This window comes from Callithrix jacchus, chromosome 5 (genome assembly GCF_049354715.1).
Source record: "Callithrix jacchus isolate 240 chromosome 5, calJac240_pri, whole genome shotgun sequence".
Lineage (NCBI taxonomy): Eukaryota > Metazoa > Chordata > Mammalia > Primates > Cebidae > Callithrix > Callithrix jacchus.
The window spans coordinates 22,938,118-22,957,637 of NC_133506.1; the positions used below are offsets into that span (position 1 = coordinate 22,938,118).

General features: G+C 38.0%; 1 protein-coding gene and 1 long non-coding RNA gene across 10 annotated transcripts in view; one reads left to right on the top strand and one right to left on the bottom strand.

The window, feature by feature from the left end:
* The window catches only part of MACROD2 (mono-ADP ribosylhydrolase 2), a 2,068,485-nt gene that overhangs the window by 1,861,946 nt on the left and 187,019 nt on the right, over positions 1–19,520 (top strand). For all 9 annotated transcript variants that reach the window (XM_078371386.1, XM_078371387.1, XM_078371388.1 and 6 more), the window contains one exon: positions 5,142–5,223. In XM_078371386.1, coding sequence (XP_078227512.1) covers positions 5,142–5,223 — 82 coding nt within the window. The remainder of the gene's footprint in view (positions 1–5,141; positions 5,224–19,520) is intronic.
* Positions 11,827–19,520, bottom strand: part of LOC118153976 (uncharacterized) — a 209,086-nt gene continuing 201,392 nt past the window's right edge. Inside the window, exons 4-5 of the long non-coding RNA XR_008481852.2 lie at positions 14,035–14,076; positions 11,827–12,814 (exon numbers count right to left, since the gene is read on the bottom strand). This is a non-coding gene — a long non-coding RNA (uncharacterized LOC118153976). The remainder of the gene's footprint in view (positions 12,815–14,034; positions 14,077–19,520) is intronic.

The following is a 19,520-nucleotide window of genomic DNA, read 5'->3' on the forward strand; positions in this document are numbered from 1 at the left end:
GGTCACCTGGGCCCTTTTTCCCTTGCACAAGTCAGATTTCCAATCTCTTAGCCATGTAACAATTAGACTTTCTCTTTACCCCACTTTGACTTCTTTTTGATTTATTCAGTCTGGGCTTTTCAGTAGGAGTCAACTACTACATAGCTGGAAAAACCAGAGACTCTGGAAAAACAATTACAGGGAGAAACTGGAAGAATATTAGATTTCTAGTTATGTATTTTGATGTTTAGCTCATGAATTTGAAATCAGTGTTTAGCAGGAATGATCTATCTCTGCTCAATGTGACATTAGCTGGGATGGCTCAAAGGCCTGGAGTTGAAATAATCTAAAGTCTGACTGCTTTCAGTGAGGGTAACTGGCCTAACAGCTACGCATGGATTACCCATACAGTCTTTCTGCTTCCTCATGGCATGGTGGTTGGGTACAAGAGTGAGTCTCCCAAGAAGACCAGACAGAAACTGTATCACCTTTGATAACATGGATTACAAAGTTATACAGCATCATTTCCACCATAGTTACAGGCCTCCCAGATTCAAGAGGTGGAAGTACAGTTGAACAATGTGAGGGTAACTGGCAACTACCTCCAGTGCAGTCAGAAATTCATGTATAACTTTTGGCTCCCCAGGTACTTAACTACTAATAGCCTTCTGTTGATTAGAAGCCTTACGGATAACATAAAAGATTGCTTAACACGTTTGTATGTTATATGTATTATATGCTATATTCTGACAATAAAGTAAGCTAGAGAAAGAAAACATTATTAAGAAAATCATAAGGAAGAGAAAATATATTTACTGTTCATGAAATGGAAGTGTATCATCTTAAAGGTCTTTATCTGTGTTGTCTTCACTTTGAGTAGACTGAGGAGGAGGAAGAGGGTGTAGGTATACTTTCTCAGGGATAGTAGAAGTGGAGGAAGTAGAAGAGGAAGCAGAAGAGGCTAGCATGCTCTGCTTAACTTTTATTGAAAAAAATGCACATATAAGTAGACCTGTGCCCCTCAAACCTGTGTTGCTTAAGGAATAACTGTAGATCCCATTTCCCAATGAGAAGACTATCATTGTTACATTGTAAGAAGAGCTGTGGGATGGAGAGCGTATTGCATGCCATCTTGGAATACACCATCTGCCACAAGCCGTGATCAGTACCCTTGGTGCGTTCATAAACACTGAGCTTGTCAACTAAATTAGCTCTTGTTCAACAATAACCCCAGAGAATATATTTGTGTATACTTAAATACATACACATAAACATACATAATAAGTACTTAGTGAATAAGACTAATTCTTAGATTCAACTTGCTTCCAAGATATTTTCTGTGTTATGCCTAAGGGTAAGGGCAGGGAATTGGGCCACTCAGTTAATTTAAAATAAAAGTGTTTCACTGTCACCATCTTTTTATTTTTTTTCTGGGAAAATAAATTGGGCTGCTGAGTTTTGGACCCAAATCATTTCCATGGTAACACAGCCTAATATGCTAAAAGTCAGGTTATAGTTCCTTCCAATATTTGAAATATCTGTATATGGTCTGCATTGCCGAGGTGGGTGGATCACAAGGTCAGGAGATCAAGACTATCCTGGCTAACATGGTGAAACCCCATCTCTACTAAAAATACCACAAATTACCCAGGTGTGGTAGCATGCTCTTATAGTCCCAGCTACTCAGGAGGCTGAGGCAGGAGAACTGCTTGAACCCGGGAGGCAAAGGTTGTAGTGAGCTGAGATTGCACCACTGCACTCCAGCCTGGATGACAGAGAGAGATTCTGTTTAAAAAAAAAAATAGTACACTTAGCAGAGAATAACATTACCATTAACCCCCCCCACACATACATATGCACTCATGCACATATTTATACACACATTTTTACACACAAGGAACATGAGTGTTAAACAAATTTCATAATTTATATTAAACGATTTTAACTATGGAGGAAATGACACTGTTCAGCCTGGTCTTCTCAGGTCTGCATTAAGCCAAATTTTCTTGTTTGGAATTTTGATCAGTTAGTTGACTTTAGACAGATTCTGATCATGTAAAGCATGAGGGGAAAAAAAGTCAACAATCATAGATACAGAAGGGAGAATAATTACAATCTTTGGAAATTCCAAATCGTTCAATGTGGCTTAAGAGTCATTTATATCTAAGGGAGGATAATGAGGCTGCAGTCTTATTTTTAATTTTAGGACTTTTAATTATGAAGTATTTCAAAAATACAGAAAAGTACAGAAAATATAATAATATTGTAAGGGTTATTGCCGAGATTAAAATGAGGAAACTGAGGCCAGTATAAGAACAATTAAATGCCAATGTATTTAACTCCCGGGTGAGGTTCTGTGGTCCCGGGGAAAGGGGCCAGAGAAGTCACGCCTGACTCCTCTCAGGCGTGGAGTTTTATAGGGAGGGAAGGTGTTCTGATTGGCTGTGGAGAAACAGGACGTGGACGGGGCAAGCTGCTACTGGTAGGTAGGCGGGATTTCCAGTGAGTGAGCTGGACCGGGTACAATGCTATTGGGCAGGTTTTGGTGGGGCTTCTTTTAAATTTAGGCAGGTTTTCCAACCACTGGCTAGGTGCCCAGTGCAGAGTTTAGTGTTGAGTGCAGATTCTGGTGCGGAGTGCGGAAGTGGGCGTGTGTTGCGTGGAGATTCTGGTGACTTAGTTTTCAGGCATGGAGAGGGCTGGGCGTGTCCAAGCTCCCGGCGAGGCAACCGGCCTTACAACTATGAGAACTTTATATCCATCCCCATAGTTAGCACGCATTAGCCATTGGCTATGTTTTTCTCAAATCCCTTTTCTTTCTAAATGAATAAGGTATTAACTATTCAGTCAGCTCACTACTTACCTCTTCCTTTACCACCGCACCCACCCCAGAAATCATCATTCTCAAAACATTATGTGTGATATTCTTTGTATGTTTCCATGTATTAATGCCATTAAAAGGTAAACTGAGGCACTTTAAAGTTTTGGAATTTTTTTCGACCAGACAACAACTCATGAATTGGGCAGCTCCAAATTGCAGGTGATTCTGGGCTTCACTGAAGGGTCATGAAGTGCTTTTGTTGAGTTGACATGAAAACAAGTCAAAGAGACTATAGCATCACTTAAAGTGGAGAAATAGCCTTATTTGTATCATTCTAATGAGAAGTCCCTTAGTTGGCAGTGTTTGACTGGCTAAGCTTAAATTTCCTTTTACTGTTTACACTTTGGTTTATGTAGGAATCCAGGATGCTTAAGCCACCTCAGTCTAATAGCCTCCCAATAAATTATTTTAACAGTACTTATGAAGAGATCCCTACACTGTTGTATCTTTATAATTTAAAAGTGTGAGAAATGGGATCAGAGAGTATGTGTCCTTTTGCCGCTTGTTTCTATCACTGAGCATTTTGATTTCGTGCTTTAGCCACAGGTGAACAGGCCATATGAAGAGGGAGATGAGCATTCACTGTCGCACAGTTTATCATTTGGTCAACTAAATTTATAATTCACCTGAGAATGAGTTGACAATGACAGGCAGACAGGACTGGACACCAGACAGAAGAGTGAACACAAGAAAAAAGAAATGTGGTTATTCGTACCCTAGTTGTTCCATCTACTCTTCCGCGTATAATCCATCCTACAAGGGCAGTTACAGGGGCTGCTTGGTCTTTGATGATTACAGGATAGAAACCCAATGATTTTCCAGGAGACAGTCTACCCTAAGTGAGGTCTAGGCTTGTGCAGAGATTAAGGAGCCAAATCTCTGGGCTCCCATCAGAAAACTGGTGATTCCTTGTAACCCAGGCCCACTTCTTGCCCCTCTAGATCTCCTTTTCTACTGGGAACTGTCTTACTAGTGAGATCTGTATCACACAGTTTGGGAGAGCAGGGAGGTTAGGTGGGTGGCTACTGTTCGGGTTCCTTCTTGTCCTTCCACACACATACCCACTTCCATTTCCTACTGCCATGAGAAACACCTCACTTGATGTTCTAGGCCAATTGCCAGTTAGTGATTTTCAACTTTTTAAAATGTTGTTAAAACAAAATAACTAAAGGGGTATTTATTTCCAGGAAACAAAATTGAGTCACTGATTTCATCAGATACATGTGAGCTGTTATGTATACTCTGTCTCTCCTCCATTGACTATATGACCCTGAATGTTTCAGAGACACTCCTTACATACAGAAGTTCCCTCAAAACAAAAAGTGACTATGCACACATTTTACTTTTTAGATGGCATTTACTTATTCAATAATATCTACAAAATTAAACGTTATAGTGACCTTGTGTCACTGTCAACTAGTTACATTTTATTTCTGTTGCATTTCCAAGTGTGTTAAACTACAAGCAAGTGGCTTTATGCAAATTAAACCGCATGGAAGCTTTTTAGGCCTTGTTCAGATACTAACAGGTTTGATAAATATATTTGTCTAGCAAGAATAGGACAAAGAGATCTCTGTTTACCGACATAGTTTATTGTCATTCTGCTGTATATCTCTCATGTGGCTGTTTTATGGGACATAAAGTCTAGCTATCCTGTCGGAATCTCAGATCTTATTTATAGCTTGCTGCAAAGTGGCTTATTGTCATTTATTATTTCTTAGTTGATTTATATAGCATCTTTTCACCAAAGAACCCATAGATTTATTTACACACAGAGTACACACACACACACTCACATATACACATTCTTTTTTTTTTTTTTAGACAGAGTTTCGCTCTTGTTACCCAGGCTGGATTGCAATGGCGCAATCTCGGCTCACCGCAACCTCCGCCTCCTGGGTTCAGGCAATTCTCCTGCCTCAGCCTCCTGAGTAGCTGGGATTACAGGCACGTGCCACCATGCCCAGCTAATTTTTTGTATTTTTAGTAGAGACGGGGTTTCACCATGTGGACCAGGATGGTCTCGATCTCTTGACCTCGTGATCCACCCGCCTCGGCCTCCCAAAGGGCTGGGATTACAGGCTTGAGCCACTGTGCCCAGCTGTACATATACACATTCTTACACACATCCTTGAACTGAATTCACTCAATCCTATCATGTAGCTAGCAGTATAGCATCAAAAATCTGTATGAGCCTTTTCCATTTGTTTTTGTTCTAAGACCATGTTCTGGGAGGGCAGCTGCCATATTTTCTTTCACTTTGTTTGTCTTTTGCCTCTAGGTGGATCGGATCATTTTCTGTGTCTTCTTAGAAGTTGACTTCAAAATCTACAAAAAGAAAATGAATGAGTTTTTCTCTGTAGGTGAGTAAAGCAACTTGTTTCCTTTCAAACTGAGGATTGAAAAAGTGTAGGCATCACTTCTGTTCCTTTTGTTTTTCATCTTTGGGACAGTCACACGCTGTCACCCCTGCCAACTAGTATCATAGTTTCTTTTTCTTTCTTTTTTTTTTATTGCATTTATTTCTTTTTCTTTCTTTTTTTTTTATTGCGTTTGGGGTACATGTGCAGAACATGCAAGATAGTTGCATAAGTACAAACGTGGCAGTATGATTTGCTGCCTTCCTCCCCTTCACTCACATTTGGCATTTCTCCCCATGCTATCCCTCCCCAACTCCCCCCCTCCACTGTCCCTCCTCTATTCCCCCCAATAGACCCCAGTGTGCTCCCCTCCCTGTGTCCATGTGTTCTCATTGTTCATCACCCTCCTATGAATGAGAGAACATGCGGTATTTCATTTTCTGTTCTTGTGTCAGTTTGCTGAGAATGATGTTCTCCAGATTCATCCATGTCCCTAAAAAGGACACGAACTCATCCTTTTTGATTGCTGCATAATATTCCATGGTGTATATGTGACACATTTTCCCAGTCCAGTCTATCATCGATGGGCATTTGGGTTGGTTCCAGGTCTTTGCTATTGTAAACAGTGCCGCCATGAACATTCGTGTGCATGTGTCCTTATAGTAGAGCGATTTATAGTCTTTTGGATATATACCCAGTAATGGGATTGCTGGGTCAAATGGAATTTCTATTTCTAGGCCCTTGAGGAATCGCCACACTGTCTTCCACAATGGTTGAACTAATTTACACTCCCACCAGCAGTGTAAAAGTGTTCCTGTTTCTCCACATCCTCTCCAGCATCTGTTGTCTCCAGATTTTTTAATGATCGTCATTCTAACTGACGTGAGATGGTATCTCAATGTAGTTTTGATTTGCATTTCTCTGATGACCGGTGATATGAGCATCTTTTCATATATTTGTTGGCCTCATGTATGTCTTCTTTTGTAAAGTGTCTGTTCATATCCTTTGCCCATTTTTGAATGGGCTTGTTTTTTTCTTGTAAATCTGTTTGAGTTCTTTGTAAATTCTGGATATCAGCCCTTTGTCAGATGCGTAAACTGCAAAAATTTTTTCCCATTCTGTTGGTTGCCGATTCACTCTAACGACTGTTTCTTTTGCCGTGCAGAAGCTGTGGAGTTTGATTAGGCCCCATATGTCTATTTTGGCTTTTGTCGCCAACACTTTTGGTGTTTTGGTCATGAAGTCCTTGCCTACTCCTATGTCCTGAATGGTTTTGCCTAGATTTCCTTCTAGGGTTTTTATCGTGCCAGGTCTTATGTTTAAGTCTTTAATCTATCTGGAGTTAATTTTAGTGTAAGGTGTCAGGAAGGGGTCCAGTTTCTGCTTTCTGCACATGGCTAGCCAGTTTTCCCAACACTATTTATTAAACAGGGAAGTCTTTCCCCATTGCTTGTTTTTGTCAGGTTTATCCAAGACTGTATGGTTGTAGATATGTTGTGTTGCCTCTGATTCCTCTGTTCTGTTCCATTGGTCTATATCTCTCTTTTGGTACCAGTACCATGCTGTTTTAATTACTGTAGCCTTGTAGTATAGTTTGAAGTCTGGTAGTGTGATGCCTTCTGCTGTGTTCTTTTTGCTTAGAATTGACTTGGCTATGCAGGATCTCTTTTGGTTCCATATGAAGTTTAAGGTGGTTTTTTCCAGTTCTGTGAAGAAGGTCATTGGTAGCTTGATGGGGATAGCATTCCATCTGTAAATTACTTTGCTCAGTATGGCCATTTTCACGATATTGATTCTTCCTAACCATGAACATGGAATGTTTCTCCATCTGTTTGTGTCCTCTCTTATTTCATTGAGCAGTGGTTTGTAGTTCTCCTTGAAGAGGTCCTTTACGTTCCTTGTTAGTTGTATTCCTAGGTATTTTATTCTCTTTTTAGCGATTGTGAATGGCAGTTTGTTCTTGATTTGGCTCTCTTTAAGTCTGTTATTGGTGTATAGGAATGCTTGTGATTTTTGCACATTGATTTTATATCCTGAGACTTTGCTGAAGTTGCTTATCAGTTTCAGGAGTTTTTGGGCTGAGATGATGGGGTCTTTTAGATATATTATCATGTCATCTTCAAATAGAGACAATTTGGCTTCCTCCTTTCCTATTTGAATACCCTCTATTTCTTTTTCTTGACTAATTGCTCTGGCTAGAACTTCCAGTACTATATTGTATAGGAGTGGTGAGAGAGGGCATCCTTGTCTAGTGCCGGATTTCAAAAAATGCTTCCAGTTTTTGCCCATTCAGTATGATATTGGCTGTTGGTTTGTTGTAAATAGCTTTTATTATTTTGAGATGCATTCCATCAATACCGAGTTTATTGAGGGTTTTTAGCTTAAAGGGCTGTTGAATTTTGTCAAAGGCCTTCTCTGTGTCAATTGAGATAATCATGTGGTTTTTGTTTTTGGTCCTGTTTATGTGGTGAATTACGTTTATAGATTTGCATATGTTGAACCAGCCTTGCATCCCTGGGATGAATCCTACTTGATCATGATGGGTAAGCTTTTTGATGTGCTGTTGCAATTGGTTTGCCAGTATTTTATTGAAGATTTTCGCGTCTATGTTCATCACGGATATTGGCCTGAAGTTTTCTTTTCTTGTTGAGTCTCTGCCGGGTTTTGGTATTAGAATGATGTTGGTCTCATAAAATGATTGGGAAGGATTCCCTCTTTATGGATTATTTGGAATAGTTTCAGAAGGAACGGTAACAGTTCATCTTTGTGTGTCTGGTATAACTCGGCTGTGAACCCATCTGGACCTGGGATTTTTTTTGTGTGGTAGGCTTTTAATTGCTGCCTCAACTTCAGATCTTGTCATTGGTCTATCATAGTTTCAGCTTCTTCCTGGTTTAGGCTTGGGAGGACACAAGTGTCCAGGAATTTATCCCTTTCTCCAGGTTTACTAGTTTATGTGCATAGAGTTGTTTGTAATATTCTTTGATGATGGTTTGAATTTCTGTGGAATCTGTGGTGATTTCCCCTTTATTGTTTTTTATTGCATCTATTTGGTTATTTTCTCTTTTGTTTTTTATCAATCTGGCTAGTGGTCTATTTTGTTGATCTTTTCAAAAAACCAGCTCTGGGATTTATTGATTTTTTTGAAGGATTTTTCATGTCTCTATCTCCTTCAGTTCTGCTCTAATCTTAGTTATTTCTTGTCTTCTGCTAGGTTTTGAGTTTTTTTGATCTTGCTCCTCTAGCTCTTTCAATTTTGATGATAGGGTGTCAATTTTGGATCTCTCCACTCTTCTCATGTGGGCACTTATTGCTATATATTTTCCTCTAGAGACTGCTTTAAATGTGTCCCAGGGATCTGGTATGTTATGTCTTCGTTCTCATTGGTTTTGAAAAACTTCTTTATTTCTGCCTTCATTTCATTGTTTATCCAGTCAGCATTCAAGAGCCAGTCGTTCAGTTTCCATGAAGCTGTGCAGTTCTGAGTTAGTTTCTGAATTCTGAGCTCTAACTTGATTGCACTGTGGTCTGAGAGAGTATTTGTTACGATTTCAGTTGTTTTGCATTTGCTGAGGAGTGATTTACTTCCAATTATGTGGTCAATTTTCGAGTAGGTATGATGTGGTGCTGAGAAGAATGTATATTCTGTGGATTTGGGGTGGAGAGTTCTGTAAATGTCTATCAGGTTTGCTTGTTCCAGGTCTGAGTTCAAGTCCTGGATATCCTTGTTAATTTTCTCTCTGGTTGATCTGTCTACTATTGACAGTGGAGTGTTAAAGTCTCCCACTATTATTGTGTGGGAGTCTTAGTCTCTTTGTAAGTCATTAAGAACTTGCCTTATATATCTGGGTGCTCCTGTATTGGTTCCATATATATTTACAATTATTAGCTCTTCTTGTTGTATCGATCCGTTTACCATTATGTGATGTCCTTCTTTGTCTCTTTTGATCTTTGTTGCTTTAAAGTCTATTTTATCAGAATGAGAATTGCAACTCCTGCTTTTTTTTGCTCTCCATTTGCTTGGTAAATCTTCCTCCATCCCTTTATTTTGAGCCTTTGAGTATCCATGCATGTGAGATGGGTTTCCTGGATACAGCACACTGATTTATCGGCTTTTTATCCAAATTGGCTTTTTATCCAATTTGCCAGTCTGTGTCTTTTGATTGGTGTATTTAGCCCCTTTACATTTAGGGTTAATATTGTTATGTGTGAATTTGATACTGCCATTTTGATGCTAGCTGGCTGTTTTGCCCGTTAGTTGATGCAGATTCTTCATTTTGTTGATGCTCTTTAGCATTTGGTATGTTTTTGGAGTGACTGGTACTGGTTGTTCCTTTCTATGTGTAGTGCCTCTTTTCAGGAGCTCTTGTAAAGTAGGCCTGGTGGTGACAAAATCTCTGAGTACTTGCTTGTTCATGAAGGATTTTATTTTTCCTTCACTTATAAAGCTTAGTTTGGCTGGATATGAAATTCTGGGTTGAAAGTTCTTTTCTTTAAGGATGTTGAATATTGGCCCCCACTCTCTTTTGGCTTGTAGGGTTTCTGCTAAGAGCTCTGCTGTGAGTCTGATGGGCTTCCCTTTGTGGGTAACCCGACCTTTCTTTCTGGCTGCCTGTAACATTTTCTCCTTCATTTCAACCCTGGTGAATCTGACAATTATGTGCCTTGGGGCTCTTCTTGCGGAATATCTTTGTGGTGTTCTCTGTATTTCCTGGACTTGAATACTGGCCTGCCTCACTAGGTTGGGGTGTTGTATCATAGTTTCTAAGAAATGAACACGGAGACAGAAAATCTAGCCTCTGGAACTCACTGCCTCAAGAGGTCACTGTGTTATCTTAGGGAAGTCAGTTCATCTCTTGTGTCTCCTCAGTGCTTCACATCAAAACTGAGGGGCTAATTATTAATAAGTGATTTCCAAAGACACTTCCCCTGGCCCTAAATTGCATGATTTGTGGTTAGTTTGCCAGGCCCCATGCCTACATCTACCATGTTAAATAACACTGTTGGAAATTGTAAGCCCATTTATATTCATAGTCAGAATTCAAACTGTTCCAGCATTCCATCCCTATTCCTTCCCCAGTTTCTACCTCCAAATTTTAATGACTGTAGAAGCAGTTCCAGGACAATCTGAGAACAGTAGTCATTCACACTTCTTTTTAGAATATAGGAGAAACCTCAGGGTTATTAGAGAACCTTGAGTAATGTATTTACATTGATTGGATGTGCCATTAGTTAGATTTGAGTAATTTGAATATTTTCCTTCACTCTCCCTCTTGTAGCCTATTAAGGCTGAGGCTTGTTTAATGCCTTGTTATTTTTATGGTGCCATTAAAGTCACAGTGTCCAAAGTGCTTTCCTTAGCCATGGCAAGAATCGCTTCCAGGAAATTTCAAGCTACCGTGAGCACTGTTGGTACTTGCTTTTCAGAGTGTTTTCTTTTGAGGTTTCCATCTCCATCTGAAGTGGTTTGTCATATAACAGGTGACTCTGGCAGGTGGGAAGGAGTGAATAAAGGGTGCTGATGTACATTCATCCTCTTAAGCAGTCTATCACAGCAAAACAATAAAGAGGATGCCTTACCTGTAGATCAGAGTGGGATGTGGGTAGCTATCCAGAACAGCTATAGAAAACCAACAGAGATGGTCAACTCTCTGCTTATGCCCTACATGGGCTAAGTTCTTCCAAGTGATTTGAAGTACTTCTCCCTAATTTTATAATTGAAAGGTGAATCTGCTAAGTGCCTTTAATTTAGGGCTTTAACCAAAGTATATCTCTAAAATGTGACTTGCTATGATGTATGAAGCAAATATTCTCATGTCCTGTCAGTATCAAATCATAATTTATAAGATTTTATAAATTTTAGACTCTTTGAGATGTTTGGAAATAATGATATCAGATTCATTTGCATGTCTTCTAAAATAAAGTCTGCAGGAAGCCACACTAACATAAGATAAAAAATAATTACATAATTATGATCTATTGATATTGAAACTAACCTATCAGCAGGTATTTCCAATGATGCAGAATCAAAAAGCACACTGCAAAATTTTTAAAACATAAGACAGTTTTAGGAGTATTAAATATATTAATAATTATGCAAACAAATTACTGATTGAAAAATTGCTTCTTTAAATAAATTTTTTAATGCATTGCAGCACATGAGCAAATGAAGTAATAAAATAATCCTCAATCTCACATCAATGCTTTGAAGTACACAGTGCTCATGAAATTATTTTCAGTCCATATTTACAATAGTAAGTACATTTAAAATGAAGCGTCAAAATCCTCAAAAATGCTAGAGTATTTCTGCAATGTCAAAGCACTAGGTATTTGAAAATTCTAAATATGTAATATGAAATAAAGGTGATGTCTAATGGAATGTGACTACTAATATAGATAATATACCTTATCTGTCAATAATCTGAACTTGTGTTTAATTCATAACTATGCCATCTTTGAATTAGAATATATTTCTTCTCACTTGCCATGTATTTCCTTAGACTGAATTATTACAGAAAATATCTGTAGCAAGTGTTCATAATCTTTCCCAATGCAATAATGATAAAAATTCAGAAAAAAATCATTTTTATAATTAAACAAAAAGTCTGTGTTTTAGAGTACTTTATTCCCATGTCCGTAAATTTTATAATTGGGAATCTGACACACAATGCATGATAAGACAATAAAAGACTCAAAGAGATCATACTAAAGGTATGACACATGCATAACTACTACAGTTCAATAATAATGTTGATAGTTAACAATCATAATTAATATATTAAATAATAACATAATGGTTAATCATAATTCAAATATTTTTGATTTGGTTTCTATCAGCCAGACACAGCATTCATTTCTTTACATGGGTAAATCATTAATCTTCATGATAACTCTAAGAAAGGGGGTACTGTGTTCACCCTGTGGGGTGGTTCCATTGTTAGGGTTTTTACTAATTTGGTCTTGAGGTTTCTTCTCTTGAGAATGGCCATAAGCCAGGATAGCCACTATCCAGGAAAGCTCTGAAAGGGGTTGGGGAAAGGTTAGGTTCAGACGTGTGTCAGAGGAGACACAGTGAGGAAGTGAAACTAAAATGCATGAAACAGACATGTATTACTCACAGGTCTCAGACAGATGAGGGGCGCCAACAGGAAGCCTGGAGGTGGCAGGAAGTGCAGCCAGCAAGTGGCAAGCAAGAGAGAGCAAGCACCTGGGGACTGTCTTTATTAGGTCTGTATGCACCACCCTTTAGGCTTTCCCATGGGGGCTGTGGATCAACTAGTTTAAAGAAAACAGGAAGCAGGAACTTACTTCTATGATTCTGACACTATTAGGTTTTTATCATGATCAGTAGTTGTGGAGCATATTGGGTTTGGGGTCAGCTGGATGAGGAACAAGTGGAGCATATCACAAAAAATCACAGAGGGAGGGAAGTTTAAGTAGGTCAAAGGTGACAGGATACAACTGGGTTTCAAACAACTTACGTTAGGCCTAAAACTGGATGCTAGCCAGGCACAGTGGCTCATACCTATAGAAGGAGGATTGCTTGAATCCAGGAATTTGAGGCTAGGCTAGACAACATAGCAAGAACTTGTCTCTACAAAAAAAAAAAAAAAAAAAGGTTAAAAATTAGCTGGGCTTGGTGCTGCATGCCTACAGTACCAACTACTCAGGAGGCTGAGATGGAAGGACCACTTGAGTCTGGGAGTTTGAGGCTACAGTTGGCTATGATTGCACCACAGAACTCCAGCCTGGGTGACAAAGCGAGACCCCATCTCTAAAAAGTATCAATCAATCAATCAATATTGTAGAGATTTTAAGGCCAAAAGGAAAAAAAAAAGGATGCCAAGGCAGCAACTATATTAAACAAATTTATGATACCTTCTGTTTCGGGGATGAAAAACGAGTCATTCAGCTGGAAAGCAACAGAGCTGTATTTTAAAATTGAGAACAGCATCTGCCATTGCCCAAGTGGTAACAGGTTTGTTTTCTCAGAACATCTTCAGAGAAAGATGAGATCAACTTTCAGGTTGCATTTGGAGTATTGGGAAAGTCCCATTTCATCTGGTGCCCGTAATTTTTCAGAGATGCCACATTTCTATTTCTTCTAACACCTAGAAATATCTTTAGGGAGACTTTTCTAATATGGGTTAAATTAGTGCTTTTACCATTCATCTCAAAATTGAATTCCATTCACATCATAGAGATATTGTGGTGCTATTACCTGCAGATGAGCAGGTAAGTGGTGAAGGAGAAGCCCAATGGCCTTTACAGCACATCTACAGGAGCAGATGGAAAATTGCTTATATTAGTTTACCAGGGCTCCAAAAACAAAGTACCAGAGAGAGCGGGTGGCTTAAAACACAAAAATGTATTTTCTGATTATTCTAGAGGCTGGAAGTCCAAGGCCAAGTGGGGCCTCTTCTGAGGCCTCACTCCTTGGCTTGTAGATGGCTGTCTTCTCTCTGTACTTTAAAATGACCTTCCCACTGAGTCATTTGTGCTGTATCTTTCTCTCTGCATAAGCATACCAGTCAAATGGGATTAGGACCCACTCTAATTACCTCATTTTAATTTAATTAGCTCTTAAAGGTCCTATCTCCAAATATAGTCATATTCTAAGATGTGGGGGGTTAGACCTTCAACATAAAAATTCACAGGGAGGGAAGCATCACACACTGGGGTCTGTGGCGGGGGGAACTAGGGAAAAACAGTGGGGGGTGGGGAGTAGGGGAGGTATAACATAGGGAGAAATGCCAAATACTCAGATAAAGGTGATTGGGAGGAAGGCAGCAAATCACATTGCCATGTACGTACCTATGCAACAATCTTGAATGTTCTTCACATGTACCCCAAAACCTAAAACACAATAAAATATATATTTTTAAAAAATGATTTGAGAGTTGAGATATAACTACTATTTAGCAAAATAAGAATGGTTAAAAAAAAATCGTAGGACACAGTTCAGCCCACAACACTGCCCATCGTAGAAATGCATTAAGAAACTCCAGGGAAACCAGCAATTAGTTTTTTTCAACAGTTTTATATCTTGCTGTGGGGCAAAGCACATTTGACTTTTTCCATCCAGATGTACTATTTGAAAATAGAGTGTGGCAGCTTTATGGAATTATCATACACTTTGGTTGCAAATAATTTATAGTTACAGTGCACCATTACATGGCCTACAGCAAATAATATTTGTGTGATTCAACTCAGAAATCTCTTTGTTCTTTACATAAAAAGGCTTGTATTTTTTCAGTGTGTAGAATTTATTATGTGTAGTTTTCACTGGATGTAAAAAAAATGAAAAAAAGAAAAGACAATTCCCGATCTGGAATATGGAAGTCAGTTTTTGTTTGTTTGTTTGTTTGTTTATTTAACTAGTCTTAATTCTAATAGAGAACCGGGTGATATTAGTTTTCCTCATAATAACAATAAAGAATATACAGTTTATAACACTATTAAAGAATCCTGATGTTTGAAGCTTGAGACATCATGGTTAAACCCTCCTCTGCTCCTCACTTTAGGGAAAGCCAGTCTTCTCAACTAGAAACAATTTTCCCTCCTAGGGACATTCTGAGGTATTTTTGTTTTTCACAACCGAGGGAGGGGAGAGGCTACTGTCCTCTAGTGATTAGAGGCCAGGGATGCTGCTAAGCATTCTATAATGCACAGTATGACACCCCCCCAACTCTCCAACAGAGAATTATTCAGTCTCAAATGGCAGTAGTGACTGATGGCTGAGAAGCCATCTACTGGTACTGTCTCTTACCATTTAGGCCATAGTGGCAGTCTTTGCCTTTGGATTGGGGTTATTTTACAGTGTTTAGACTACTGATGCTTTACCCAATTTTGTACCCTCTCCATTCACGTACCCAAGATTTCTATATCTTGACATTTGTTAGCTGCATATACCCGCCATCCAGCCCCTACTCTCTAGGTCTTCCCGGCACCACCCCACTCCTGGTATCATTTATCTATTACTGCCCATAAAATTTAGAGTAATAATCTCAGAAAATATGATCTTTGCATAGGTTGTATATATCTAATAAAAGTGTAGACCTAAAGGCTAGCATACAGAGCAAGGAAAAACAAACTCACTAATGATTTTCTTTATATACCTCAAGCAAAGGCCATTGCTTCTTTGGCTTATGGTTTTTATTTTTTATCATTAGTTTGGTGACCATTGGTTGATAAACTCACCTTGTGAGCTCACAAAACATGTTTTAATTTTAGATACCTTCAACCCCTTATCAGTATCTGCATAGTAACTGATTAATTCACAATGAAATCACCTATGACTGAAAAATCTACTGACTGATCTTTTTTAAATTTGTTTTTCAGAGTCAGGGTCACACTCTGTCATTGAGTATGGGGTGCAGTAACACAATCATACTGATCATAACTGACTGCAGCCTTGAACTCCTGGGCTCAAGTGATCCTCCTGTCTCAATTTCCTGGGTGGCTGAGACTACAGGCATACTCCACCATGCCCAGCTAATTTTATTTGTTTGTTTGTTCTTTCTTTAGAAACATGGTCTCACCATGTTGTCCAGGCTTGTCTTGCACTTCTGGGCTCAAGTAATTCTCCTGCCTCAGCCTCCCAAGTCATTGAAATTATAGATGTAAACCACTATGCCTAGCTCTAATCTCTTTAGTTTTTTAACCATAAAAATAATTAAATTTGTCAATTTTGTTTCCAGCTTTGAAATGTATAGAACATATATGCAATATCCATGTCAACTTTACACACACACACACACACATATATGTATATATATGTGTGTATATATATACACACACACACACACACACACGTATATAATAAATATAAAACAATGCTGGGAAAAGTAATAAGATACGAAAATGAATTCCAGGATATGCATGTGCTTATCCCAAACCTGACACCTGTTTGTAAGAGGAAGATTTTCCTTAAGATGAAAAATTTCATTTATGTCTATGAAAATAATGTTAAAAGTATGTTTAAAAAATTAATAGAAGAAAAGGCTACAATATTCCCAGTGTTCTTGATATAAATAGTAAAATAATGAGCTATTTGATCCACTAACATTTGGGACATCTACCTAGTACAACATAAAATAATAAACCTTATAAAATTTCAAGAAGTTTGAATGCCTTAAAAATGAGCTTGGAAAATAGTAGACATATAAAAAACACATGAATAACAAGGTTTTATCTAGTTAGAACTAGGTAAACTTAATCTATAGGAATTATAAATTTATAAACTATAAACTTTACTGGAGATGATTTTTGGCCTTAAATACAGATTTTCTTTTTGTATTATATATAACATAAAAGCATATGAATAAAAAGTAAAACTATGTCAACTTTGAAAATTATATCTTGGGAACTTCTTGAACATTTAACATATCTCAATGTCTGTCTAAAATGCATAGATTTTATTTCTCAAATGTTGACAGACATGTTATTAATTTGCTTTATTTCAGTGTGTAAACATATTTAGGTTTCATGCATTTTACCTTCTTAGACACAGATAATGCTGGGAAAGTCTAACTTTGCATAATTATGGTAAAGAAAATTCCCAATTCAGATTTTGATGATAATTTTTATATCTTAAATGCATGCCTATTATTTTTTAAACAAAACAAATCAAGAAACTTCTCAATCACATGAATTATTTTGACCTTCTTGCAGTCTTCCAAACATGTAATAAATGTATTGACATGAATATATTTTTCATTTATTTTCCTAATCATGAGTTTCTGCCATTTATTTCTGTCTAAATTATACACATTCCTGCAACGCAACTTTAGCTGGGTTTTATATTATTATTATTTGACCTTTTTATGTTCTCTCATCAATGAAAAAATAAGTTTGTGAGAACAGAGACTATTCCTAATAGTCCATTGCCCTTTCAGAATCTGGAAAAAAATCTAAATATATAGTAAGCATGTATTAATGTAAATAAAAGCCTACCATGAGCCTAGACTGAAACTGCTCTGGTTGGAATATCTCCTCCAAAACTCAGGTTGAAATTTAATTGCCATTATAACGGTATTAACAGGTAAGACCTTTAAGAGTGATAGGCCATGAGGGCTCTAGCCTCATGGGAGGGATTGGCATCATGATAAAAGGGTGAGTTCAGCCTCTTGCCCTTTGCCTTCCACTGTCTTCTATCATGTGATGATGCAGCAAGAAGACCCCTCACCAGATGCCAGCACTTTGATACTGGGCTTCTCAGCTTCCAAAACTGTGAGCCAATACATTTCTGCTCATGATGTATTACCTAGTCTACAGTAGTCTGTAGCAGCACAAACAGACTAAGACAGAGACAATCTTTAACCAAAGTTTCAGGTAAAAATAATCTGTTTTTCTTAGAAACTCTTAAGTATTGTTGACATAGCCAGACAAGGGGATAGCACTGCTTTTTACATAATTTTCAAAAATTAACATTAAAAATAATTGAAAATTTAAAATTACCTTATCTGACAAATAGGCACAATACTTTTAAATTTTTACCCAGGAATTAAAAAAACAATTTTTCTGGATTTCTCTTTTAAAAATCTGAGCTCTTTAAAAGCAAACAAGAGAAAGTACTCACATTATGTCTTCTGCATCTTCCCTTTACACTGATTTTATAAGTTTATCAGGCCGGGCGCGGTGGCTCAAGCCTGTAATCCCAGCACTTTGGGAGGCTGAGGCAGGTGGATCACGAGGTCAAAAGATCGAGACCATCCTGGTCAACATGGTGAAACCCCATCTCTACTAAAAAGAATACAAAAAATTAGCTGGGTATGGTGGCGCATGCCTGTAATCCCAGCTACTCAGGAGGCTGAGGCAGGAGAATTGCTTGAACCCAGGAGGCGGAGATTGCGGTGAGCTGAGATCACGCCATTGCATGCCAGCCCAGGTAACAAGAGCGAAACTCCATCTCAAAAAAAAAAAAAGTTTATCTCATCCATTATCAGTCATTATATTTCTACTAGTTGTCAAATATTTATTATATGCCTACTATGTTTCCAAGGCTTTTATCAGTGTTACGTTTAAGATATTTTTCTTGTAATAGTCCTGAAGGGCACATATCATGCAGAAGAGTTGATAAACAATATTAGCAAATAATGAAATATAACGTTGGTACAGTAAGAGCATCCAGGAATTCAGAGGCAAATATGTATGAGGACCAGATTGATTGGGGCAATTTTCATGAAGAATGTGGCACTTCCAGTGATCTTTAAAGAATGAACAAGAGTAGAGAAGCTCACATCTAGTGTTGGGTAAGAAACATAGAGGGATTATGGCAGTTCAAATTTGAGAAATTGTAAAATAAAGTAGGATGCTTATGTCCAATTTGTGAAGCCCAGACTGAGAAATGTTGACACTCTCACCAATGTATTATGCAACTGGGCCTAAGAGTAAGCCCTTGACTGGGAAATAGGTTAGATTCCATATTTAAGAAGGATTCATTCAATTCATGACTTACAGACTGGCCTTTCAACAACACCCTATTGCCATGGATTCCTCATTTGCTTTTATTGAGATAGCAGGGAACAAAAGCTAAAAAAAAAAAATGTCAGTATATTGGCCAAAGTCACATAGTTGGGTATGTCTGAGCTCAAATCCTTCCCACTAGGTAATGCTTGTTCCCAGAGCAATCCTGAAAACATAGACAATAGTTTGAAGCTACTTGTCCGCTAAAAAAGAAAGCCACATATTATCCATTGGCATTAGTGGGGCTAGAGCTACTGAAAAGCTAGAATTCCTCCAGTTATCTGATATATCCACATGTTCTCTTTCCTTCCTTCTCTCACCTCCTCTCTGGTCATCAATTTTCTAAGAATAATTATGAAGCACATGGTGTCATGAGCTGCTAAGATTTTCTTTCCTCTTGCCATGTCAGCATAATGATTGGAAGATAGAAACTTGAAGAGATGAGCAGTGAATTTCTGAGAAATGTAGCAATTGACTAATAAAGAGGTCAACAGAAACAAAAGCAACTATGGTAAAGGGGAAGAAATGCTAGGTTTGTTTTCATAAGAAATGGCCTCTAGTCTCGTCACAGCCGCCTTAGCACTGTGTGGCTTTGTGCATGTTGTTTAACCTTTTTCTGCTTCGGTTCTGTCATGTGCAAACATAGTAATGGACCAGTTCCAAATATAAGGAATAGTAATATAAATGGAAGTTCACTAGATATGGTGACCAGGCATCATACATTTTTAAATATCCATGTTTATTTCCTATTACAGTTTTAAAAGTAAGTGGGCCAACTTTTGTGATCATCTTTGAAAAATATATAAAACTTCTTATCACAAAAGGAAGACAGG